At 35.5% G+C, this 24,798-nt stretch overlaps 1 protein-coding gene and 1 non-coding gene across 3 annotated transcripts in view; one reads left to right on the plus strand and one right to left on the minus strand.

Moving 5' to 3' along the window:
• Positions 1-22,791, plus strand: part of Ptpn12 (protein tyrosine phosphatase non-receptor type 12) — a 108,343-nt gene extending 85,552 nt beyond the window's left edge. Inside the window, exons 13-18 of one of the 2 annotated variants that reach the window (XM_026384946.2) lie at positions 10,171-11,135; positions 16,650-16,727; positions 17,446-17,513; positions 18,314-18,344; positions 21,150-21,257; positions 21,944-22,791. In XM_026384946.2, coding sequence (XP_026240731.2) covers positions 10,171-11,135; positions 16,650-16,727; positions 17,446-17,513; positions 18,314-18,344; positions 21,150-21,257; positions 21,944-22,005 — 1,312 coding nt within the window. In that variant the 3' untranslated portion in view covers positions 22,006-22,791. The remainder of the gene's footprint in view (positions 1-10,170; positions 11,136-16,649; positions 16,728-17,445; positions 17,514-18,313; positions 18,345-21,149; positions 21,258-21,943) is intronic. The other variant, XM_026384947.2, reaches the window with a different exon arrangement.
• On the minus strand, positions 17,588-17,659 carry Trnaa-agc (transfer RNA alanine (anticodon AGC)). Its single transcript has one exon. It is a non-coding gene; the product is annotated as a tRNA-Ala (tRNA).
• Positions 22,792-24,798: the final 2,007 nt, after the last annotated feature.

Raw genomic sequence — 24,798 nt, forward strand, 5'->3', positions numbered from 1 at the left:
CAAGTATATGGGGGAAAGTTGCACTCATACATTGCTGATGGGACTGTAAATTGGTGCAATCTTATGGAAAAGCGGTAAGGAGATTGCTCAGAAAACTTGAAATGGAACCACCACTGACCCAATTATCCTACTCCTCAGTTTATACCCAAAGACTTAAAATCACCATAAAAATACAGAGGTTTATTCTTCAAAAATTTTTTATGTTCCTTTGTTTATAGTATCTGTCAAAGTACTTTCTGCAATGCTGGCTTAGTGGTCATGAATTCTTTGACTTTATGCTTGTATTGGAACAGTTTTGCTTCTTTTATTCTGAAGGATAGCTTTGATGGACTAAGCAGTCTTGGTTGGTACAGATTTTCTTCAGTGCTTTAAACACATTATTCTAAATTTTAAAATATTCTTATACATCCGATATCATGCTGATTGGCTTACCTATAAATGTAACCTGATATTCTTGGGGCTTTAAAATTTTTATCCTTATTCTGTATGTTTAGTATTTTAATTATAATGTGTTATGGAGAGATTCTTTTTTGGCCCTGTCCATCTAGATATGTCCTATGTGCTTAATCCCAAGATTTGGAATTTTTTCTGTTACTTCACTGAATATGTTATCAGTGTCATTGGCCTGTATGTCTACTTTCTCAGTGTCAATGAATCTTAAGTTTGGTTTCTTTATGTTGTCCCAGAGTTCTTGTATATTCTATATAGTTGATTTAATACTTTCTGAATATTCAAGGCTAACCACCTTCTCTTCAAGCTGTGAGAGTCTGTCTTCTATTTGGCATAATCTATTGGAGACATTTTTCAACTGAAATATATTAATTTGATTTATGGAGTCATTTCCAGGATTTCTGTTTGGTTCTTTTTATAGTCTTCAGTCTTTATTGAAATGCCCTTTCTTGTCTTGTATTTTCTCCCATAGTTCATTTCTTGCATCATCTTTTAATTCATTAATCATTTGAATAATCAACTTTTTGAATTTTGGGGGATTTTATAGGCGAATTCAATTTGGGGTAGTTATGAACTTTTTGAGGCATCTTCTTGGTCTTTTTTGTCATGTTTCCTACGATACTATATTTGCACATCATTGTAATGGGTTCCACCTTTTTATATGAGGGTCTTTTAGTACCCAGTTTTCTCTTTATAATAATCCCTGGGCTAGGGCAGGGGTATATTTTAGCCTCAACACAGCCAGTCACTGTAATCAAAAGTGCTGAGTTCAACCACTAGTACCACTTTGATAGGACAGAGTAACTGCCATTAAAAGTGGTAGTTTAAGGGCTGGGGATTGATTGCTCAGTAGGTAGAGTGCTTGCCCCGCATGCACAAGGTCCTGGGTTCAATCCCCAGCACTGCAAAAAAAAAAAAGTTGGTAGTTTAAGAATAGACCATATCTGATCATGGTGGTGCATGCCGGTAATCCCCACAACTCAGGAGGCTGAGACAGGAGGCTTTCAAGTTTGTAGCCAGCCTGGGCAACTTATTAAGACATTGTCTCAAAATTAAAAAAAAAAAAATTAGAAAAGGCTTAAGAGCTAGGGGTGTAGCTTAATGATAGAGTATCCCTGAGTTCTATCTTCAGTACCACACACACACACCCACACACACACAAAAAGATCAATATATACTACAAAAGTTATTACTAATGGCCTCTGTAACTTAACCAATGAGAAATGTGGGTGAGAAATAATATATAAAAGTCTCAGAAGGTTAAGCATTAAAGATAGTATGCTAAATTAATTGTAAGAAGAATAAAAACAAAGAAAAGAAAAAGGTGGGGGAGATAAGGAAGACAGAATATAAAATTGAAGTAAGAAGGATGAAGGAGAAGGGAATGGAGATGAGAAAAAAGAAATGAGGTTACCTGAGAAAGTTTCCAGTTGATTGACAAGATATAATTAATTGTATATAAATTATATATACATAAATTAGATATATAAAACAAAAAATGAAGGAAGACACTGTTACGTTACACAGAGCAACTAGTACAACTACAAGTCATAAAAAATGTTTTGTATTCTTCTTGCTGCGGTTTTCTAAATAGAGACATTTCTTTCCAGAGTTTTAGAATCTCCTAGTTATGAGGATGTTTGTGTGACACAAATATCATGCTGTTTGTTTTCAACTCTGACCCAAACTGGCCAAACTTGTCAGGGGAGTCTGTCCCCTTCTTGCCTGGCAGCAAGTTCTGTGGGAGTGTTACCTATTTCAGAGCAGAATTCACCCCAAATATGGCTGTGTTTTTGTGACTTGGAAATAGAGTGTAACTCTGGCAGGGCTGCTCATCAGTCTTCTCACCCATGCAGTGTGGACTGATTCAGATGGTCCTATATCCCCCATTCCAAGAGCCTTAGTCTGTGTGCTGGGAAAAGGTGTGGGAAGTGTCCAGGATGCACCAGCCTATTCTCCAGATCCTTCTGGACTTGAGGAGATGACAGTCTACAGTAGAATTTTGTGGTGTCACCACTTTCCACCCAACCTTGATCCTTCCCAGTTCCACACCAGCAATTTCAAATGAAATTTCTCTACAGACTTGCAAATTGGCAGTACTGTTCCTCTTGCCACCCAGAGCTTCTCCTAAGGATGTTACAGTTTCTATCCTGTGCTCAGATTGACTCCTGGCTTGGGCACCTATATTGATCCAGAGAAAAGTAAAAACTAAGCATCTGTTGGTTCTTGGGTACTCAGAAAGAAAATATAGTAAGAACAAGACAGAAATAGAATTTTTAAAAGGAGAAAAATGAAAAACAAAGGTAAACTGCAGGAAGTTCTAATCTCCTGTTTGGGAAGTCCAAAGAAAGAATCTAACCCTGTCAACACTTCCCTGTTTTCTCTAAAATCTGCTGGAAAGCACTAAGACTCTCCCAGGCTGACCCACTTCAGTATCTGAAGGAATTTTCTGCACAGGTTGCAAATCTGTTAGTTAATGACACCTGTTTTTTTGAATTGGCAGGGGAGATTTTTTTCAGTTTGTTTGAGGAGGGTTTCCTCCCTCTTCCATTGAGCCACCGTGCATCCAGCACTAGTGCAGTTTATTTTTTTTATTAATACTCTTTCTATTCTAGAAATCCCTATTTGTGGTTTTCACCTTGTGGATAGTTCTTTCAGTTGTCTGCCTAACTGTGTCAGCATGCCACTGCATGGATCCGTATGGTGGGTTCCACCAGTCTACCATCAGATCTTCTCTTCTTTTTTTTTTTTTTTTTTTTTTTTTTTGGTATTACCATGTCTTCTCTTTATTCATTTTGTAGGTAGTTGGTGATGTGTTGAAATGATATGCAGTGTAGTGAACTCAGTAATCTTACAACAACCTTGATCAAATGGATTTTTTTTTTTTTTTTTTTTTTTTTTTTTTTTTTTGGTGTTGGGTATTGTATCTAGGGCCTTGCACATGTTAGGTAAGTGCTCTACCACTGAACTACATTCCTAGCCCTTTTATTTTATAGTGAGACACTGACAGTCTTTGTTTTCAAGACTGACCTCCAACTTGGGATCCTCGTACCTCAGGCTCCCATGTAGTTGGGGTAACAGGCATGTGCCACCATGCCCAATGACTAGAGGGGTATTAATATCGATGGTTGCCAAAGAAGTTCACCTGCCTAGGCTTGCAGAATTCCATTGAGGACACAAATCTTTTGTTTTCCATATTGAAGGGTTTGGGGACTGTTTGTTATTTTGGTGTTGGGGTTTGAACCCAGGGCCTGTTGTATTACCCCCAGACATTTTGGTTTTTTTAAAGTGCTGTGTTCTACCTCTTTAGTTGTTATTTTCTCCACCCCTGTAATCTTTCATTTCACCACATTTTGACCCCCTCCTGCATTATTGTAAGGAAAGTAATTTTTTGGGTTTCCATGAAATATGAGTTGGAAACAAAGGTTATATAATTTTTCATTCTAAGACAGTCAAATTTAAAAAGAAAAAAGTAAATTTTTCTTTATTACAAAGAACCTGTGTTTTTTTGGAACAGGTGGAATCAGGAATAATATTTAGAAGAAGAATTATACAAGTCATATTGTTTCGATTTGATGGGTCAGTACTATCTGGAGGACTTCTGTATCGAATGTTAGTGAAAATAGCCAGGTAGTAGCGCATTCCTGTAATCCCAACACCCCGGGAGGCTGATGCAGGAGGATATCAAGCAGAGCCAGTCTCAGCAACAGCGAGGCACTTAGCAACTCAGTGAGACCCTGTCTCTAAATAAAATACAAAATAGGGCTGAGGGTGTGGCTTAGGTGGTTGAGTGCCCCTGAGTTCAATTCCTGGTACCAAAAAAAGAAAAAAATATATTTAGTGAATATATGAATGTTGAATACTGTAGTAGAAAATGTATAACATAATTTTTGTGATTAGATTTTAATATAATTTTTGTGTAATGAACGTATCTTAAACCCTGTTTTGACTACCCTTAATTTAAGGAAGGGTAAGGAGAAATATGGTAGTGCAATTAATAACGAAATTCAAGTGGCCAAGACTGTATTTACTATGTGCATATCAACATGCACAGACCACTACTTCTTAAAGCACTTACAATACTGTTTGTTACACAGTGCAGTTTGAGCACATTAACTCTGTTATTTTCCTGAAATAATAATGAAGAAATATACAATGTATATATATATAACAAAAATAGAACGTTGGAGAGGAAATAATAGCACTTTTGGAAAGTAGAAAGCATATTATCTAATGAAAAGGGACTTAGAGTAGAGAAAGCTAAAATTTGCTTTCCTAGAGATGAGGGAAACTAATAGAAAGCAAGATTATTCTTTTCAGGGAGCCCCCAGAAAGAGTCATAAATTGGAGATCCCTCTTAAGGCTGGTGTGTAGAGTGGGAATGAAAACAAATAGAATGTTTAAATCTTTTTTATAAAGATAAAAACATTTAGATACCCAGATTCCTTCTGTCAGATTCAGTTGACATTGGCTATTTTCCCCATATACCTGGGTATACTGTGAAAAAGGGATTTACTCTGCAGTGGTTGAACAAGAAGCCCCAGAGACATCCAGCCTAGCTTCTAGTCATGTTGTGGTGCCTAACTAAAAACAAGAACCTCATGCTGATTGGTGCATTCCCCAGTTTCCTTGCTCCCACCTCTTTCTCTGCTTCCTAAATACTGTTCATTACTTCTGGTAGAAGACATTGTCTTTCCCTTAAACAACTATCAACCCAAGAGACAGAGTCTATAGATATTGGTAGTTGTGATCCTCAGTCACCATATAGTGAGGTGTCCACTCTTTCATAAGTCCTCCCCATATGCATACATATTTTTTAGGCATTTAAAAAATTCCATTCTTAACACTGAACAGGAGCAAGAATGATGAGACACTGGACACAGGCCTCTAGCATGAAAGACAGAGGAAATGTAGACCACACAGAATAGGAAAAAAGATGGAAGAAAAGTAACAACCCATTTCTCATTCATTAGGAAATCCTGCAACCATGAATAAGAGCCAGATGATAATAATAAGAAGCCTTTGAACATTAAAAAGTATAACAGCATAAATTTTAAAAATTAAAAAGAAGGTTGGAAAATAGTCAAGAAACTTTCCCCAAAAAGTTAATGAATTGATGAAAGGAGAGAGAAGATAAGCAAATTAGAGCACTAAAGCAGAAGGTTGGTCCGTCGCTGAACTAATAGTGTGAAAAGAAACTAGAGAAGAAATTAGCAAAGAAATAAGAAAAATTTCTAGAATTACAGGACGTGAGTTTCCATATGGAAAGTATATACCAAGTTCCCAGCATAATATATGTATAAAGGGATTGGAATGCAATGGATTTTTTTAAAGTCACATCATGAGATTGTAAAACATCAAGAATAAAAGGAGTGCTGGGGTTGTAGCTGTAGCTTAGTGGCAGATTGCTTGCCTAGCATGTGTGAAGCACTGGGTTTGATCCTCCACACCATATAAAAATAAATGAATATTATAAATTTTTTTTTAAAATAGAATAAAAAGGAAGAAACTAAAAATTCCAAGAGGAAAAAAAAAACAGCTCACAATTAAAAGAAAAAGAATCAATCTAGAATTCTGTGCCTTTAAAAAAAGAAAAGGGAAAACAGTAGGTTTAAGCTATGAATGGGGACAAGTGCCTTTAATCCTATATATCTAGGAGACTGAGGCAGGAGGACTGTGAGTTTGAAGACAGCCATGGTCAGCTTTTTCCTAACTGGGACCTAAAAAACTGATTAGTGCAGCATACAGAGGAAATGTTGGTTTTGACTGTCAGTTTCAGGAATTTAGTCTATAGTCAGACAACTCAATAGCTCTGATTAAGAGGTAGAGCAGAACATTAGGGCAGAAGAACATGATGGAGGAAAGCAGCTTAGGACATGGCAACCAGAAAGCAGAGAGAGAGCTCTGATCACAGGGACAAAATTAAATCCCCAAAAGCATACCCCCAGTGACCCTTCTTCTCTAGCCATACCCCACATTCCTACAATTACTTACTACCCAAGTTAATTCATATCCATACTAGGTTACAACTCACCTCCAAATATTCTGTTTTTAAAATATATTTTTAGATGCTGATGGACCTTTATTTTAGTCATTTATTTATATGCAGTGCTGAGGATCAAACCCAGTGTCTTACACATGCTAGGCAAGTGCTCTACCACTGAGCCACAATCCCAGCCCTCCAAATATTCTTGCATTACCTCACATGAGCTTTTACCTCATATCTAAATCATAACATTCTACCCCTCTACCCAAAAGCTGATGTCCATTTCATAATTCAAAGTACATTTAATTCATCTCTAAGTGTTCCTGTAGTGTTAAAGTGCCACAACCTGCATGGCCATTAATTCAGAAACCAGCAAGGAGATATGGGGGATTAAAAAAGACAAACAGACACAGAGAGATAGTTGGGACCAGATGGGACACTGTCCTCTGATAGATGTGCTAGCTCAGCACATTTATTATATAGGTTTTTATCATCAAACTGGTTTTCTGTGAGAAAGTTTCTTCAAAGCAGGCAGGCTGAAGGACAAATTACTGGGCAGCCAACTAAATTTAATTATCTTTGGGGGCTCATAATTCTCTACCCCTGTCAGCTGGTGTCTGAACTCAGGGTCAAGACTGATAGTCCTGTGCCTTGCATAGTACCTCTTTAAGCAGGGTGTCACCATAGCAACTGGGCAATCTTGATCTGCACCTTTGCACAGGAAGTTCCCAGTGCAGTTGCAGGCTCCTGCTGCAAGACAGAAATCCTGAGCAAAGTCACCACTCCCCACATTAAAAGTTCCAGCATTACTCAGAACTCACAAGTTCAAAATCTCTTCTGAGACTCAAGGCAAAGTCTTTGCTCTTTTGATCCTGTAAAGATCAAAAGCAGGGACTGGGGTTGTGGCTCAGTGGTACAGAGCTTGCCTAGCTCATGTGAGGCACTGGGTTTGATCCTTAGCACCACAAAAAATAAATAAAATATAAAGGTATCATGCTCACCTACAAATAAAAAAAAATATTAAAAAAAAACATCAAAAGCAAGGGGCTAGAGTCATAGCTCAGTGGTAGAGCACTTACCTAGCATGTATGAGGCACTGGGTTGGATACTCAGCACCACATAAAAAGTAAATAAATGAAGGTATTGTGTCCGTCTACAATTTAAAAAAATATTTAAAAGATCAAAAGCAAGGTACATATATCCAATGTACAATGGCATAGAATAAACATTTTCATTCCAAAAGGGAGAAATAAAGGCATAGAAGGAAGGGATGAGACCAAGTAAGGTTAAAACTCAGCTGGGCAAACAAATTCTGTAGCTCCACGTCCAGCATCCGGAGCACGTGGCATTGTGATGTTCTCTCCAAAGATCTTATATAGCTTCGCTCTTGTGTCCTTGCTACTTGAGCCTCCTTGGCCTCTCGGGGTTTGTCTCTGCTTGATTCCCACACCTTTCCTTGTCAGATTCCATATTACTTGCATTACTTAATCTCAGGAGTCTCCACTGCAGCTTCAGCTTCCTTCTCACATCTTCATGCATCACCCTTTCAGAGGCAGCACACTGGAACTTTGATCTGCTGCACTTTGCCTGGCCTCCCAGACCTTCCTTTGAAAGCCTCCATGACTCTCTAATTCCAGTATCCTGCATTTCTTCAAAACCAGCACCACGTGATTGACACCAAGATCTGCCACTATTTAGAGCAATCCTCCTAAGACCCAGCTGCAGCAGCCTCTGAGTGTCTTGGCAGCTAAGCAGGGTGAAACAGCTTTGTAGCAACCCCTGTGCAAGCAGAGTGCCCCATAGTTTCTTTTCAAAGAAATCATTATTGATACCCTTGAATTCAATGGGTGTGTTCTTGCCAAACCTGAGATGGACTTAAGCCATCTTTCCTATTGTTTCTGGGCAAAGTACTTGTCATTTCTGTAGTGACAATAAACTCTTTAACAATCACACTTTCGTTAGCCCTTGTATTACTCACACTTTTCTGGCCAAACTTCAATTTTTTTTCTGCTCTGCTTTCTGCTTCTGGTTATCACAGTAAACTTGGCCCAAAACCACCAGCAATGTCGGTGCCACTGCCAGAATGTTGCCTTGAAATTTCCTCTGCCATATAATTAGCTCATTACCTTTAAATATAGCCTCACAAAATGTCTCAGAACACAAACAAAATGTAGAAACTTATTCGTCAGAACATAACATCAATAGTCTCTAGTCCAATTTTCAAGAGTCCTAAAACCTTAGGACCCAATCTTTACTGTCCATAGTCCTATGGGTATTCTGGTCTTTCAAGCTCTCATCTGAATTGTCCATTGAGCTCCACTTACAGTCTTCTAAAACTTTTCCAGTTGCTTCTCTAAACTTTTTAAAATTCCTCTCCCTGCAAACTGACTTAAAGGCTTCTGAATCATGTGGTCAGGTTAGTCAGCAATGTGGCCTTACTCCCAGTACCAGTTTGTTTTAGTCAGCTTTTTGGGGGCCAAAAGACCTGATGAGCAATGTAGAGGAGGGAAAGTTTATTTGGCTTACAGTTTCAGATGTTCAGTCTCCAGTTGGCCAATTCCATTGCTTTGCGCCCAAAGTGAGGCAGAACAGCAGAATGGCAGATGAAGGAAAGTAGCTCAGGACATGGCAACCAGGATGCAGAGAAAGAGAGAGAAAGAGAGAGCGTGCGTGAGCTCTACTCACCAGGGACAAAATATAAACTGTGTAGGTTTAAAACCCCAGTGATCTGTTTCCTATAGGTACACCCTGCCTGCCTACAGATACCATCCAGTTAATCAATATCAGTGAACTAAATACACTGATTAGGTTATAGCTCTCATGGTCTATAATGATTTCACCTCTGAATGTTTTTGCCTTGCCTCATACATGAGCCTTTGTGTAACACCTCATATTTAAACCACACTAGGCAATAATGAGACTCTATCTTTTAAAAAATTAATGGTTCTGAAAATATAATACTCAAGTATATACAAGCCCTCAAGAAGTTTGCCTCCTACATATAGTTTTTGAGAAGTAACTAGAGAATATAACCCACCAAAACAAGAAAAAGATGGGGACTGGAAAACATGAGAGTCTGAAACCAGAGCTCCATGGTGGCCTAAGGAGCCAGTGATTCACACTGGAGCACAATGCCCGAGGTATCTAAGAGTGTTATCTGTGGTATTGATAGTTACCTGGTGTGTTTGACCCTTATTGAGAGGTATACTACAAATCTGTACTACAGTTAAAAGAAATGAGTTACAGATAATACATAGAGGACCAAGCAATTGGGAAAGTAGAATTGCTTAAAGTAATAATGACACAGAATCCTAAGGCTATTGGGGAAAAACAGGAAGTTACAGAAGGAAAGAAATCGTGGTGTCTTACGTATGAATGATATCTGAAGTCATAAGATGGAGTTAGCCAAAATTTACAATAAAACAGTACCGGAAAAGATGCTTATGTTGTAGGAAATCAGTAGAGAATGTGTGAAACCAAAAGAGCAGTGTAAACATTTTGAAATAAGTCAGAAACAGCTGTGAAAGAAGTTGAAAGTAGATACCTGTGGCTAACTGGAAGTCCATAAGAGCAAACTACTGTTTTTCTTTAAAACTTGCATTATATGACTTTTTAAAAACAGTATATGTGTATTGCTTTTGATAAACATTAACTTTCCCTGAAAAATTATAATTTTTTAAATTTATAACCATATTCTAATGGCTTTTAATATAACTTCTGTTAATATTTTTTAGTTGCCTTGTAGAAGGGGATGCTAAGGAAGAAATATTGCAACCACCAGAACCTCATCCAGTGCCGCCCATCTTGACACCTTCTCCCCCTTCAGCTTTTCCAACAGTCACTACTGTGTGGCAGGACAATGATAGATACCACCCAAAGCCAGTATTGCACGTGGTTTCATCAGAACAGCATTCAACAGACCTCAACAGAAACTATAATAAATCAACAGATCTTCCAGGGAAAAATGAATCAACTATTGAACAAATAGATAAAAGATTGGAGCGAAATTTAAGTTTTGAGATTAAGAAAGTCCCTCTCCAAGAGGGACCAAAAAGTTTCGATGGGAACGCACTCTTGAATAGGGGACATGCAATTAAAATTAAATCTACTTCATCTTGTATAATTGATAAAATGTCTAAGCCACAGGAAGTAAGTTCAGGGGATCTAAAAGTTGATGACATATCTCAGAATTCTTGTGTGGACTGTAGTGCAACACAGTCAAATAAAGCTCCTGTTACTGCACCAGAAGAATCACAGAAGAATTCAGACACACCTCCAAGGCCAGATCGATTGCCTCTTGATAAGAAAGGGCATGTAATGTGGTCATTTCATGAACCTGAAAATGCCACACCTGATTCATCTGAAGGCAAATCCTCAGATATGCACTGTCAAACTATGAAAACTGTGAGTTTAACACCAAGCCCTACAGCACAAGTTGAAACCTTTGTGGATCATCAAAATAGTTCACCTCTATTGAGAGCACCCCTTAGCTTTACTAATCCTCTTCACTCTGATGACTCGGATTCAGATGAAAGGAACTCTGATGGTGCTGTGACCAAGAATAAAACTAATATTTCAACAGCAAGTGCCACGGTTTCTGCTGCCACTAGTACTGAAAGCATTTCTACTAGGAAAGTATTGCCAATGTCCATTGCTAGACATGATATGGCAGAAACAATACTTTTGGGTGCTGAAAAAGGTAATAATACAATATCTAACACTTAAATGTCTTTATCAGTCACTGTTCTAACCACTTTATCTGTATTAATTTATTAAGCTTTATTCCATAGTCTAGAATCTGCAACTAAATACTAATTATTTTAAAATAAGGTTTTGTTTATTATTACCTTAATTTGACCACATTGTATTAGCAGTTTTGTTTTTCCAAACTATTTATCTAACTGAATAATTAGAAGTAATTTAGGGAAAATAGAATTGCTTAAAGTAATAATGATACAATACTGTAAAGAATGGCTTTGTTTTACCCATGTTTCTCATAAATATCTAATCATCTTTTTCTATTTATTTACCAAAAATTTTGGAAATTACTTACAAATGAAGTCGCTTTCAGTCCTGAGCTTAATCCAAGAGCCATATTGGAAATGACTCAACAGAATGAGTAATTAATTCATTTAGTAGTGAGTGGGATATATGTACCTACCTAGTTAACAAAACCATAATTTAATGACTCTTCTTTAAGTGGTCTTAACATTTTTTAAATTTTTTTTTAGTTATAGATGGACACAATACCTTGTTTTATTTATTTATTTTTATATGGTGCTAAGGATCAAACCAGTGCCTCACATGTGCTAGGCAAGTGCTCTACCATTGAACCACAACCCCAGCCCAAGTGGTCTTAAGATAATGCATGTATTCAGTTTCTAAGACATATTATTGGTTTTTGATCTGCTATTAAAAACCATGGATGCTTTCTTAAATAGACCATAAAGATGAAAGCAGATGTATAAACATGAAAGCTGTTTACTGATATATTGATCAGTGAACCTTGATGGTTACACACACAGACTGATTTTTTTATTTGTTCTTTTTAGTTATATATAACAGTAGAATGTATTTTGACATATATACATGGAATATAACTTCTTATTCTTGTGGTTGTACATGATGTAGAGTCATGTATTCATATATGCACATAGGAAAGTTCTGTCTTAATTCATTCTACTGTCTTTCCCATTTCCATCCTCCCTCCCTCCTTCCCCCATATCTACCCTGTCCAATCCAGCAAACACCCACCCCTCCACCCCCCAACAGACACACACAGACACACACACACACGCCTATTTTGAGTCTGTGTCCGCATTTCAGAGAGAACATTTAGCCTTTGGTTCTTTGGGATTGGCTTATTTCACTTAGCATGATAGTCTGCAGTTCATCCATTTACCAGTAAATGCTATAATTTCATTTCTTCTTTGTTGCTGAATAATATTCCATTGTGTATCTGTACCACATTTTCTTATATCCACTCATCTTTTGAAGGGCATTGCAGACTAATACAATGTGAAGGCAAAATAAGTACTGTGGGGCTAGGGATATAGCTCAGTGGTAGAACACTTGCCTATTGTGTGTCTTAATTCATTCTACTGTCTTTCCCATTTCCATCCTCCCTCCTTCCCCCATAAATATGAAAGCAGATGTATAAACATGAAAGCTATTTACTGATATAATGATCAGTGAACCTTTTTTTTAGGGAAAATAGAATTGCTTAAAGTAATAATGATACAGTACTGTAAAGAATGGCTTTGTTTGTGCAAGGACCTAGGCTCAATTCCTAGCACCCACTTCTCCCCCCCAAAAAAGTACTATGAACTTGAAAGATAACTTTCTATTTCTGACCAATTATAAAACCATCCAGACTGTGGCACTTTTCTCCAATCATATATACTGTATTTTGTGTCTTGAGAACGTATCTGGTAGAGGACATGAGATTCTAATCTAATTTTGTAAGTTACAGAATTTGGATTTTTTTTCTGTTTGTTTTGGGGTACCGAGAGGTAAAACCCAGGTGCACTCTGCCACTGAGCCACACACCCAGCCTTTTTTATTGTTATTTTGAGACTTGGTCTGGCTAAATTGCTGAGGTGATCTTGAACTTCATGAATCTCGTGCATCAGTCTCCCAAGTTATAAGCATGCACCACCATGCCTAGCCCAAATTCTATTATTTTTTCTTCTTCTCTGATGTATTTAATTAAAGAATCTTCTGAAGATATGATGTATTTAATTGAAGAATCTTCTGAAGAAAATGATTATCATTGTAAATATCATTTTATCAGTTTTCCATAATTTTAAGTTATATTACCATTTATTCTTCCTCAACTTCAAAATCTGAAATATAACTATACTTATATACTCTATTTTTATACATATACACTTATAACTGCTAATGTTTAACTATGCAAGAAAATATATAACAAGCAATTATATATACATGGAGTATAAATTTGGGGCTTTTTTCCCAGGAAATTTTCCTTTCCTTTCTCTTTTTTTCCCCTCTCCTTTTCCCTCCCTTCTTTTTAAACTATTCATTGGAAATAGAATTTGGTGAAGACAGGAAGGATGCATGATATGATATTCTCTTTAAAAGTTATTGCCAGGTCCGGGGCCAGGCTCTGTGGTGCACACCTATAATTCCAGTGGTTTGGGAGGCTGAGGCAGGAGGATCTCCAATTCAAAGCCAGCCTCAGCAAAATCAAGGTATTAAGCAACTCAGTGAGATCCTGTCTCTAAATAAAATGCAAAATAGGGCTGGGGATGTGGCTCAGTGGTCAAGTGTCCCCAAGTTCAATTCCCAGTACTAAAAAAAAAAAAAAAAGCAGAAGAAAAAAAAAGTTATTATCAGGTGACCAGTCTCATGATGATATAGAAAGAGTTTCTTTAACACCGTGCTATATGCTAATTCATATTTGTTTTTTTTTTTTAATTTGTGTTTCAAGACAATGGTAGCTGTAAATTTGATTTCTCATTTCTTTTCACCTTACTCACCTTTCTATTGATTTGATATTAACTGAAAATTTTCCTGTATAAATATTCATTGCTGCAACCTAAGTACAATTAGTCCTCTTTTTGATCGTTGGTAATTGTTTACTTTATATATTATATCATTGATTTGATATAAGAATTAGGGAGTTTTGTCTTAGAATTTGTTAGTGAGTTAGCTAAATAATGTTGTATTGACACCTAAAATAGCCTTTATTGCTTGGCAAAAATTCCTGGCCGTGAATTTTCTTTTTTTGGTCTGGGGATTGAACCTAGGGCCTCATGCATATTAAGAATACTACATGAATTCTGATTTTAGTCTTGTCTCAAGCCTTCTGGAAGATTTCTCAGATTTACCCATAGTATGCTCCATACAGGCAAAAGCCTATGTAAAATGTGCAGTCTCTAGTTGTATAAACTTTTTTTTAATAACTTCTTTTTTTAAAACGGTAGTTATGTAACATGAACATATGAAAGCAAATATAGAGATGCAGGGAGAGACAGCTAGTCAAAGCTGGGCATGGTAGCATACGCCTGTAATCCCAGTGGCTTGGGAGACTGAGACAGGAGGATCTTGAGTTAAAGCCAGCCTCAGTGAAAGCAAGGTACTAAGCAACTCAGTGAGACCCTGTCTCTGAGTAAATACAAAATAGGGCTGGGAGTGTGGCTCAGGGGTCAAGTGTCCCTGAGTTCAATCCCCAGTACCCCCCGCCAAAAAAAAAAAAAAAAAAAAGAAAAAGAAATATCCAGTCAAGAAACAAGGGCCACAGTTAGAAAATAAATTCTCTTTTTTTTCCCCTTTATTTCTTTTTTTGCAGTACTGGGGATTGCATTATACATTGTTCTACCACTGAGCTACATTCCCAGCCCAGAAAATAAATTCGTTAAAAGTAAAGATTGTTATAAATGAGGGGATACAAAATTTTTAAGATACAAATAGAATTACCTTTCCTGCTTTGTTCACTTAATTTATGAGATGGTATCACAATGCCAAGATTATGTGTTGTTCCTTTCAACAACCATCTCTTAACTACTAGTTTTTAGTAACAAGAAGGCAAAGAGAAATACAGTGATGGCTTATCCTGTTTCCACTGCTACTATCAGATAGATAATGTAGATAGTTATTTAGTGGCAAGAGAATTTAGATACTCTAGATAGATGCAGAAGCCAAGCTATATTGTCTTGTTTATCCAGCTAAATAAATGTAGGAGGGGCAAAGAACACTCTTAACCTGCCTCAAATTGTTGAAAAAGTACTTCATTTTCAGTTTAATGCATAGCTTATCAGACATGATAAAAGACAGTATTGTGGGCAGGCTGTTTGTTCTTTTTTTTATGGTGCTGGGGGTTGAATCCATGTCCTTGGGCATACCAGGCAAGCACTCTACCAACTGAGCATTCTTCAACTGAGCTATATCCCCAGCCCTGTTTGTTTGTTCATTTTAAAAGAGTCCAGTGGACAAGGCCCAGAGAAAATAAGATGGGATTCTTACATTACCTTTTCTTTATCCCATGCTTCCTAGCCTAAAAGTCCTTATGGTTTATACAGAATTGTATGCTCACATTTACTTTCTCTATCACCATTGACAGCTCAAAGATCTAATATACTTATTTATCCTAAGGCATAATAAAGTTAACCTCTGAGACTTACTTAATGCCTTGGATACATCCCCAGTCCTTTTAATTTTTTATTTTGAGACAAGGTCTTGCTACATTCATTACTAAAGCTGTCCTTGAACTTCCAATTTCCCTACATTAGCCTCCCAAGGGAGTAGCTGGGATTACAGGTGTGCATCACTATGCCTGGCTACTTTCATATGAAAGTGAAAAACTTTCATATGACTTTTGTCAGTATTCTCAAATTATAGCCATGTGCAATTAGTGTTTTTATAAATACACTGTTCATAATATGAACAGTGTATTTATAAAATTGTAATAGCTATATTTTGTGTATATTAAAATAACTAGCATTTCAAATATTATTTCAGTTATTACTATTTAGAACATGACTGAAGTACATAGTTAAATTTAAAACTGGATTTAATCAGTGAATAGGACAGATTGTGTATAGTATGGCAAAAATCATGAAAGGAGTTAAGCATTTGAATCCACTTTGGGAAATACTGGCTTAAGGAAATGACTAAAGCTTTCTTTTTTGGACTAAAGAAGCATCATCAATAAGCCCATCAGGCAATTGACTTCTCTACTGAGTCTTCAGCCTCAGAGGACAAATCTGCTTTATGTCTGTAGTGTAAGAAAAATCTTTGTGCAATAGTGGTAGAGTAAGCATGACAACTCTTCTTGATAATGAGTTGAGTGATAAAGATTTATTTTTAGTCTTTTTAAGAATGTTTTTTAAAACAATTTTTTATATTACTGTATACATTTTTATGGGTACATTATAATTATACATCACAGGATTCCTTGTGATATATTCAGACATGCATAATACATAATTTGGTCAATTTTATTCTCCAATATTTCCACTTTTCTTTTTTTTCTTCCCTTCTCCTGAGCCCCTGTTCTCTACTGGTCTCCCTTCTGTTTTCATGTGACCCTTTTATATTCCTTCCCACCCCACCCCGCTTTTCTAAAGGAACTGATCTTTTAGATACTTGTGACTATAATTTTTAGAATATCAAAACAGCTCTCAGATTTTATTTAGATGACATGTTGTGAATTTGAATAAATTGACTACATTTTATATATTTAATTTAGATGGTGATGTTAGTGAAGATTCACCACCGCCCCTACCTGAAAGAACTCCTGAATCTTTTGTATTGGCAAGTGAACATAGTGAGTGTCTCTTCTACTTTTACATTTATTTTATACTATAATAAAAGACTCTGGAAAATGTGGCCAGTTTTAATTTAATAACTGTTATGTTGAATAATTAAATTCAAAAGGTTCTTTGAATTGATATTAGCATGCTTTTAATTCCTCATTTTAAAATGGTATTTATAAGAACACTAATTGCTTCACTTTTTAGTGTAGTTAACATTAAGCTTGGTTGTGGGTGGGCATCAGTTAAATGGTATTAACCAAGAGACACTTCAGAACACTAGACTATCAGAACTGGGCGAAAGTGATCATATTTCAAAGCATTAATAATGTACTTCTCCCCATTAGTCTTCTAAAAACAGTACAGGAAAAGCTTGAATATATTTATTGTGTCTCATATTCAGTGGAGATGCTTACTCTTCTAATGAGTCATATTACCAGTACATTATTCATTTTGACTGATTCTAAAGACATTAAAAACAGTGAAGCACTGTACCTTTAATTTTCTAAAGTTTGTCAGATTATCTATAGACAACAATAAGCTGATAATTGAATTAATTTAAATTTTAGGGACAGAAACTCAGGAATTGTCTTGATTTAATAAAAAATGAAACTCTTTAATGAGAGCAATAGTTCCTAAAACGTGTAGAATCTTGTTTTGTATGTACTTTAATGTAAAGGGATTTCAGGAGTTAATGATGTAATTTGAATAATAAAATTTTATTTTTCTCAGATATACCTATAAGATCAGAATGGAATGAACTTCAAAGTCAGGAATGGTCTGAACAAATAGAATCTAAAGTAAGTCCTTTTGGAATTGGAGCAACTAAAGCTTAATATTTTTACTCACCTATTTCTCTTACAGTTGTTATTTTTTGCAGTACTGGGAATTGAACCCAGGATTTCATGCATGCTAGGCAGACGCTCTACCACTGAGCTATATCCCAAGCCTTAAGGTTGTTATAATAACTGTCATCTTTAAACCATTGAATATAATTTATGATTTTTTGATGAGTCTTTTTTATTCTAAGATTTCTGGTATAATATCTATATAAAATGTAGGAGATTGTTTTAATAAAAGCACAACCTTACCTACATAAGATCATCACTTCAGTATTATTTTCTCAAGCTGCTTTTGAAATTTCTAAGTTATATCATATTCCAAATTATTATGAAGGTATGAACAGGTCTTAGTACTTCCGTAATATCTCTGAAATAAAAACAAGATGCATTTTAATTGTTATGAAATAATGACAATCCTACAAAAGTGATAATCTTATAAAGATCAGTAAGTTTAATGCAATATGGTAGATGGCTGACAAGTTTCAGCTATGTGTATATTCCTTTATGCAGTGGCTCTTGCTTTTTCAGTTTTCGTTCAGAAACTTTTGCTTGCAATATTAAACAACATGATTTTTAAGCATAATTGAAAACATCATTGTTTTCCTTTGACATTGAAAATCTTTAGACCTTGATATTTCGGGACTATATATATATATATATATATATATATACCCATAACAGACTAAGCCTTCTAAGCCTTCTATTATTTGCACATAAAATAAATGTAATATAATAGCTATTAAATATCTTCCTTATAGGGCTTGAAAACCTCTGGATATGGAAAATGTGGTGAGTTATTAGATATTTTTTTTCCTTTCTTCAATAGACTTTGTAGATTAATTTCTATAAAAGCATCGTTCATGGTATTTGGTATTTCTATATTTGAAGATATCTAGGGCAACTTTTCTAGAAGCTTTATTTGAGTGGTATAATTCTTCTAAGTTAACTAGAATTATTATTATTAACCAGATATTATTGACCTGGAAAAATTATAGGAACATCTCTTTTCAGTAGTTACATGTTAATATGTAATTTTTTAAAGACATTTGCTGTATTTAATTTTCTGTTGTTTATAAAAACACTTAATGGTTGGGGCATGTAGCTCAATGGTAGAGCTGTAGAGTCACGTGCTTAGCATATTGAGGTGAAGCCCCAGGTTCAATATCCCATGCACAAACAAACAAAACATTTAGAAGTTAGATGCTGACTTTAATAAATCCCCAAATTTACCTAGATGATGGGATTGGATTCATTAAAAACAGTTCTTTTTAGATATCCTCCTCTAATGATATTTACATTTATTTGTAACAACCAATAAAATTAGGTAACCCAAACCAGTTGTTACAATGCCAGTTTACAAAATTTTTTACCATACTACTTTTCCTATAATAGTAAAGTGGAACAAATTATTATTAATTTTATATGTCCGTGACCATGTAAGGGACTTATTAAACAACCTATTTTGTACAAATTCTTCAGTTTACCTGTTGTCTCTGCCCTTATTCTCCAGTCTGTCTCAGGTCTTCTCTTTCATGCTTACACCTTGAATCTTGACCTAATGGGTCTGTTCCATCACATAAACTCATTACTCCCTCTGTCTTTACTGAGGCATCAGATTATAATGAAAAGAGAAGAATCTTTCAAGCCATCCTGACCTGGATTGCAATCCCATTTTTGCCATTGTACATAGTATTTGGCTTTTGACAAGTTACTTAATTTTTCTGAGCCCAAATTTTCTTATTTGTGAAATGGAGATAATTATAGTACCCACCTTAGAAGATTTCTGTGAGCACTTAATTAAATTAAACAACATATGTAAAACACTAAACACTGTGCCTAGCACATGATAGGCCCTCAAATGGTAGCATTGCTCTTATTATTACATTGTTATTACATTGTTACTACTGGTGGATCTTTGGATGGTTGGTTTACTTTCTTTAAGTCTGTCAACTCCTTTCTGTTTTCTCTTCTTCTATGCAACCTAGATACCATCCTCATCACTCTAGTCACACTTGGAGTTATCCTCAGTTTTCTTGCCCTAATTCCCATGCTGAGTGCCACTGGGGAATATCATTAAATTTAAAGATTAAGCCACAATTTAGGGTCATCTACAGTTGGGCTCTCACAGGTATTGCCTGCTGTTCTTATGTGCTCTAGTTGGTACTTTTCTATTTCCAAGTTTTTTACATGTTTACTTCTAAATCATCAGTACTGAACTGGGCATAGTGGTGCACATCTATAATCGCAGCAACTCAGGAGGCAGAGAGAGGAGGATTGCAAGTTTGAGGCCAGTCTTGGCAAATTATTAGTAAGTTCCTTTCCATCAGTGGTAGAGACCCTCTGAGTTCAGTCCCTAGCATCACAAAAAATAATAATAAAATTATCAATTCCACTAACTCTTAGTTGACCTTTACTTCAAAAGCTAAGACCTTAAGACTAGATCATCTCTTCATCTTAGTATATGGCCCTGCATAGAATATCTCACCACCACTAGTTTTATGTAGGTGTTTTTCTTCTCTGTCCCTTTTGTACTCTGTGTATTATTTCATTATAAAGTTTATCACTTTATCACACTACTATAATAAATGTTCATTTCTGTCTTTCACTAGGCCAGGGATTGGCAGTCTGTAGCCCACAGGCCTAATCCTGCTCTTGGATTCATTTTTTTTCATATGCCCTTGAGCTGAACAAGGGCCTTTTAAACTTTTTAAAAATTGTTTTAAAGAAAAACAAACTTAAAAAAACAAAATATATGTGATAGAGATCTTAGGAAGAAGTTTGCTGACTAATCATCTTGAGGATAGGAATCATGTATTATTTGAATTAAATTCTTAAGTTTCTAGAAAAGTTCTTCAAGGAGGTATAGGGGATATATAATAAAGGTTGTAAAGGAGTGAATGAATCTTAATAGTTAATTTTTTGTTACCAATTTTAAACATTGATAATTAAATGAGTAAACTAACTACAATTTAAACAAGTAGGATTTGAAAAGAATTACTACTTTGGAAGACAAATAGTCCATTAGTTAACCAAGAACTTCTTTGCCGTTAATTTCTATTTAAAGGCATTTCAGTTGCAATTATTGCCTTAGAACACAAAGCATGTAGTATACCTACTTTAGGGAAATATACAAGATCTAGTTATATGGAATAAAGTGAAAACATAACAAGAATTTCCACATTGCCAAAGTTCTCACTGCAAATTTCTAGGTACCCTCAAGAATAAGTAACATACTGGGCACAATGGCGCGTGCCTATAATCCCAGAGGCTTGGGAGGCTGAGATAGGAGGATTGTGAGTTCAAAGCCAGCCTCAGCAAAAAACGTAGCACTAAACAACTCAGTTGAGACCCTGTCTCTAAGTAAAATACAGAATTGGGCTGGGGATATGGCTATGTAATCGAGTGCCCCTGAGTTCAATCCCTGGTACCCAAAAGAAAAGAGAATAACTAACATGATTTTCTGTGCACACTAAAATTTATGATAACTGAAAGTAAAAGTTGCTCTTTTAACTTATTGCCCACACTAAAACAATTGAAGTGTTTTATGTATGGTGCTACAAAGAATGATGATTGAAGCTTTGTTTTGTATTTTAGATCATCCAGCAGGAGGTATTCACACAGAGACTTGTACAGAATGTCCATCTACTTCCAGTGACAAGAAAGATCAAATAGCAGAGAGTCCAACAGAAGCCACAGATATTGGTAATTTGTTTAATTAATAATTTAAAAACTAAATAGTTAATGCTGTCAAGAGTTAGAAAAGATTATTTTCCAGGATTTCCTTTTGAGTTTTTCAGACTTTTTACTAAGGTTTATTTAGGTTTTGAAAAGATACTTGCCAAGAATGAAATATGCATGGTCAAAGTGTCTTGGAATAATCATGAAGTAAATGAAATACTTAACTTAATTCTGTTCCACAACTGAGATTAAAACCCAAAATATTTTAAAAATTTCAATATATAAGCAAATGAATCTTTTGTGTTGAAAGTCTAAAGTAGTGTAGATATTTTTCTGACTTTTGATAGAATCGGTTTTATTTTTTGCTTTGCTTCCCTCCACCTATCTTGCCAAGATGAAGTTATGCTTAGTGATAGAGCACTTGCCTAGCATGTGTGAGGCACTGGTTTCAATCCTCATCACTGCATATAAATAAGTAAATAAAATAAAAATCCGTCAACAACTAATAAAAATATTTTTAAAAAGAAGCAGTTATTTTCAGTTACCCCAAATAAATGTTTATTTGTTTTTTATTTATAGAGTTTCATTTGGTTTGAATTATGAATTCCCTTCTGGAAATCTGTTTCAGAAAATGAGGATGTCTGTGGGTATGGTTTTAGTAGTATAAAGGTTTTTCTGGACATTGACCAGTTATGGTGTTTTGACCCTAGGTTTTGGTAATCGCTGTGGAAAACCCAAAGGACCAAGAGATCCACCTTCAGAATGGACATGATTCAGGGAGCTAAAAGACACTTTAAATTTACTGGAAAATCCAAGTGCCACTGAAAGCCAGATTTATAGTATTCCATCTTTAAAATGTGGGACTAACAGCAGTGTAGATTGTTACCATGATATTACTTTGCTGGGACCATCTACCTGCCTTAGGAAAAAGTATTAAATATGGTTTATTTTGTAACTTCAAGTATTATTGCCTTAATGTCTCTTAACCCTGTTACACGCTGCTTGTAGACATGTTAATATAGTAATACTTTTATGATAAATTGAGTTTAAGGACTACTCTTTTGCTGTTTTATCATGTATGCATTATTTTGTATATGTACAGGGCAAGTAGGTATATAATTTGATAAAGTTGCAGTCATAAAATATTATTAACAGAAGATGTAAGAAATTTCTGCATGGTCTAAATCTTTGTGTACCTTATTTGTAAATTATTTGCCCTGAAGTTTTAGAAAATAGTTTTTGAATTTTAAAATTGCTGGATTCATGCAGCCAGCATTGCAGGTTATCAGAGATCAAAGATTGTAATAATAATACATTTTGTAAATTGTAAGCAAAAAGTTATTTTTATATTATATACTGTCTAATTGTCATCCTAATTGTTCTTGTTTTCATCTAGTCATGGAGATTCAGTAAGTGCCTTGGAACAATATTGAATTCTCTTAGCTTGTGTGTGTTACTTTAATATTTGAACTCAACTGGGATTAGAAGACTATCAAAATATATGTTATGTTTCAGGATATTTGACCTGCCATTAAAAAACAAAACCAATTTTACAGTGCCTACACAGTGTCTTGGTTTTTCATTCCTAGGAAATCAGACTTACTATCAACCTTCTAGCTGGCTCAGTCTTAACTTTCTAAGTTACAGATATGAATGGGATTTAATCTCTTAATTAAGGAATGGTAAGCTGTGTGTAATGGTACTCACCTGTGGTCCCAGGTACAAAGAATGTGCCAATTTTGTTTTATTCCATTTTGTTTTGGTAACAGGGATTGAACAGGAGAACTTAACCACTGAGCCACATCCTCAGCCCTTTTTGTGTTTTTGTCTTTGAGGCAGGGTCTTGCTAAATTGCTTAAGACCTCGCTGAGCCGCTAATTGTGATCCTCCTGTCTTATCCTTATGAGCCACTGAGATTACAGGCATGCACCACCATGCCCAGTTGTCTCTGCCAATTCTAAACACATTTTTAAATCAACGATCTCATCCTTATCATCATTAGCCTTCCAAGATCCTGGTTGAGTGCCAGAGGTTGAAATTGGGAGGGTAAGCTTGAGTTAGTTCCATCCCAAAATACTATACTGTCTCAGTACTGACATCATGGATTGGAACTGATGAACATTTTTATTTTCCCTGTGCATACAGAAGAATAAAGAAATTAAACTAAAATAAAATGGAATAACTATGAGTAGAAGGTTAATTGTAAATGAGAAAATAATACCATAATTTTGTGTTAAAATTTTTTTTTTAAGCTAGATGGTCTTCATGTTGATTCCTTAGAAGTTGAAAACTTGTATTTTTGGTTGTAAGGAAGTGGTAATACAGTGAACAGTACACGTTCACAAGACATGAATGCTCTTATAACATACCATTTTCCTAATGAAACTTTAACTGAAGTAAAGTATAACTGAAGGAAATTTTAGACCCTTCACATACTTAATGAATCTGATACTGAAATCATTTTGAAATCTTTTGTCTTTGTTAAGAAGGAGTTTCTTTAAATAATACTTTCATTAAAATATACTGTATTCAAATGAGTATAAAATCATATTAGTTATCATAATGTATGTATGTTTATGTGAATGTGACTATCACCTAGGTCAAGAAATAGAATAGTGGGGCTGGGGATGTGGATCAAGCGGTAGCGCCTCGCCTGGCATGCGCGGGGCGCTGGGTTCGATCCTCAGCACCACATAAAAAAATAAAATAAAGATGTTGTGTCCACAGAAAACTAAAAAATAAATATTTGAAAAAAGAAATAGAATAGTAATACCCACTAAGAAGCTCCCCCCCAAGATCTGTTCATTTTCATATATGTAGTAGTTGTTTATTTTTCATTTGCATTGTATGAATATACCACAATATTCTGCTGTTAATAGACATTGAATGTGTGGGAATACTACAGATTGTGCTGCTGTGAACATTTTTATGTGTATCTTTGGGAACACATGTACATATATCTGTTCGATATAAATTATAGACCGGGATGTTTTGGATGATAGGGTATGCATAATATATATTTAAGATTTAGGAGATACTGCCAAAATTTTACAAACTTGTTAAAATTGTTATAACTCCTTGCTAATATTTGGTATGGCCAATAATTTCTGTTTTAGCCATTCTAATGGGAATGAAATGATATTGCCATATATCTGAAGATCTATGTATATATCTGAAGATATATTTTCCTGATGATCAATGAGTTTGTGTGCCTTTTCACACATGCTTATGATCTTATGGATATCTTTTTTTTTCCCAAATTCTTTTTTAGTTATAGGTGGACACAATATCTTTATTTTATTTTTTTATATGGTGCTGAGGATCGAACCTAGTGCCTCATGCATGCTAGGCAAGCGCTCTACCTCTGAGCCGCAACCCCAGCCCTGGATATCTTTTTTTATGAACTGCCTATTCAAGTCTCAAGCAGGGAACTAGAGGTGTAGCTTAGCAGCAGATCACTTGCCTATGCACAAGACCCTAGGTTTGATCACCAGCCTCACAAAAGGGGAAGTAGGGAGAGGAAGGAAAGAAAGCATTCGAGTTTCAAGTAGATAACCATCTGGCA

Source organism: Urocitellus parryii, chromosome 3, assembly GCF_045843805.1.
Source record: "Urocitellus parryii isolate mUroPar1 chromosome 3, mUroPar1.hap1, whole genome shotgun sequence".
Taxonomy (NCBI): Eukaryota; Metazoa; Chordata; class Mammalia; order Rodentia; family Sciuridae; genus Urocitellus; species Urocitellus parryii.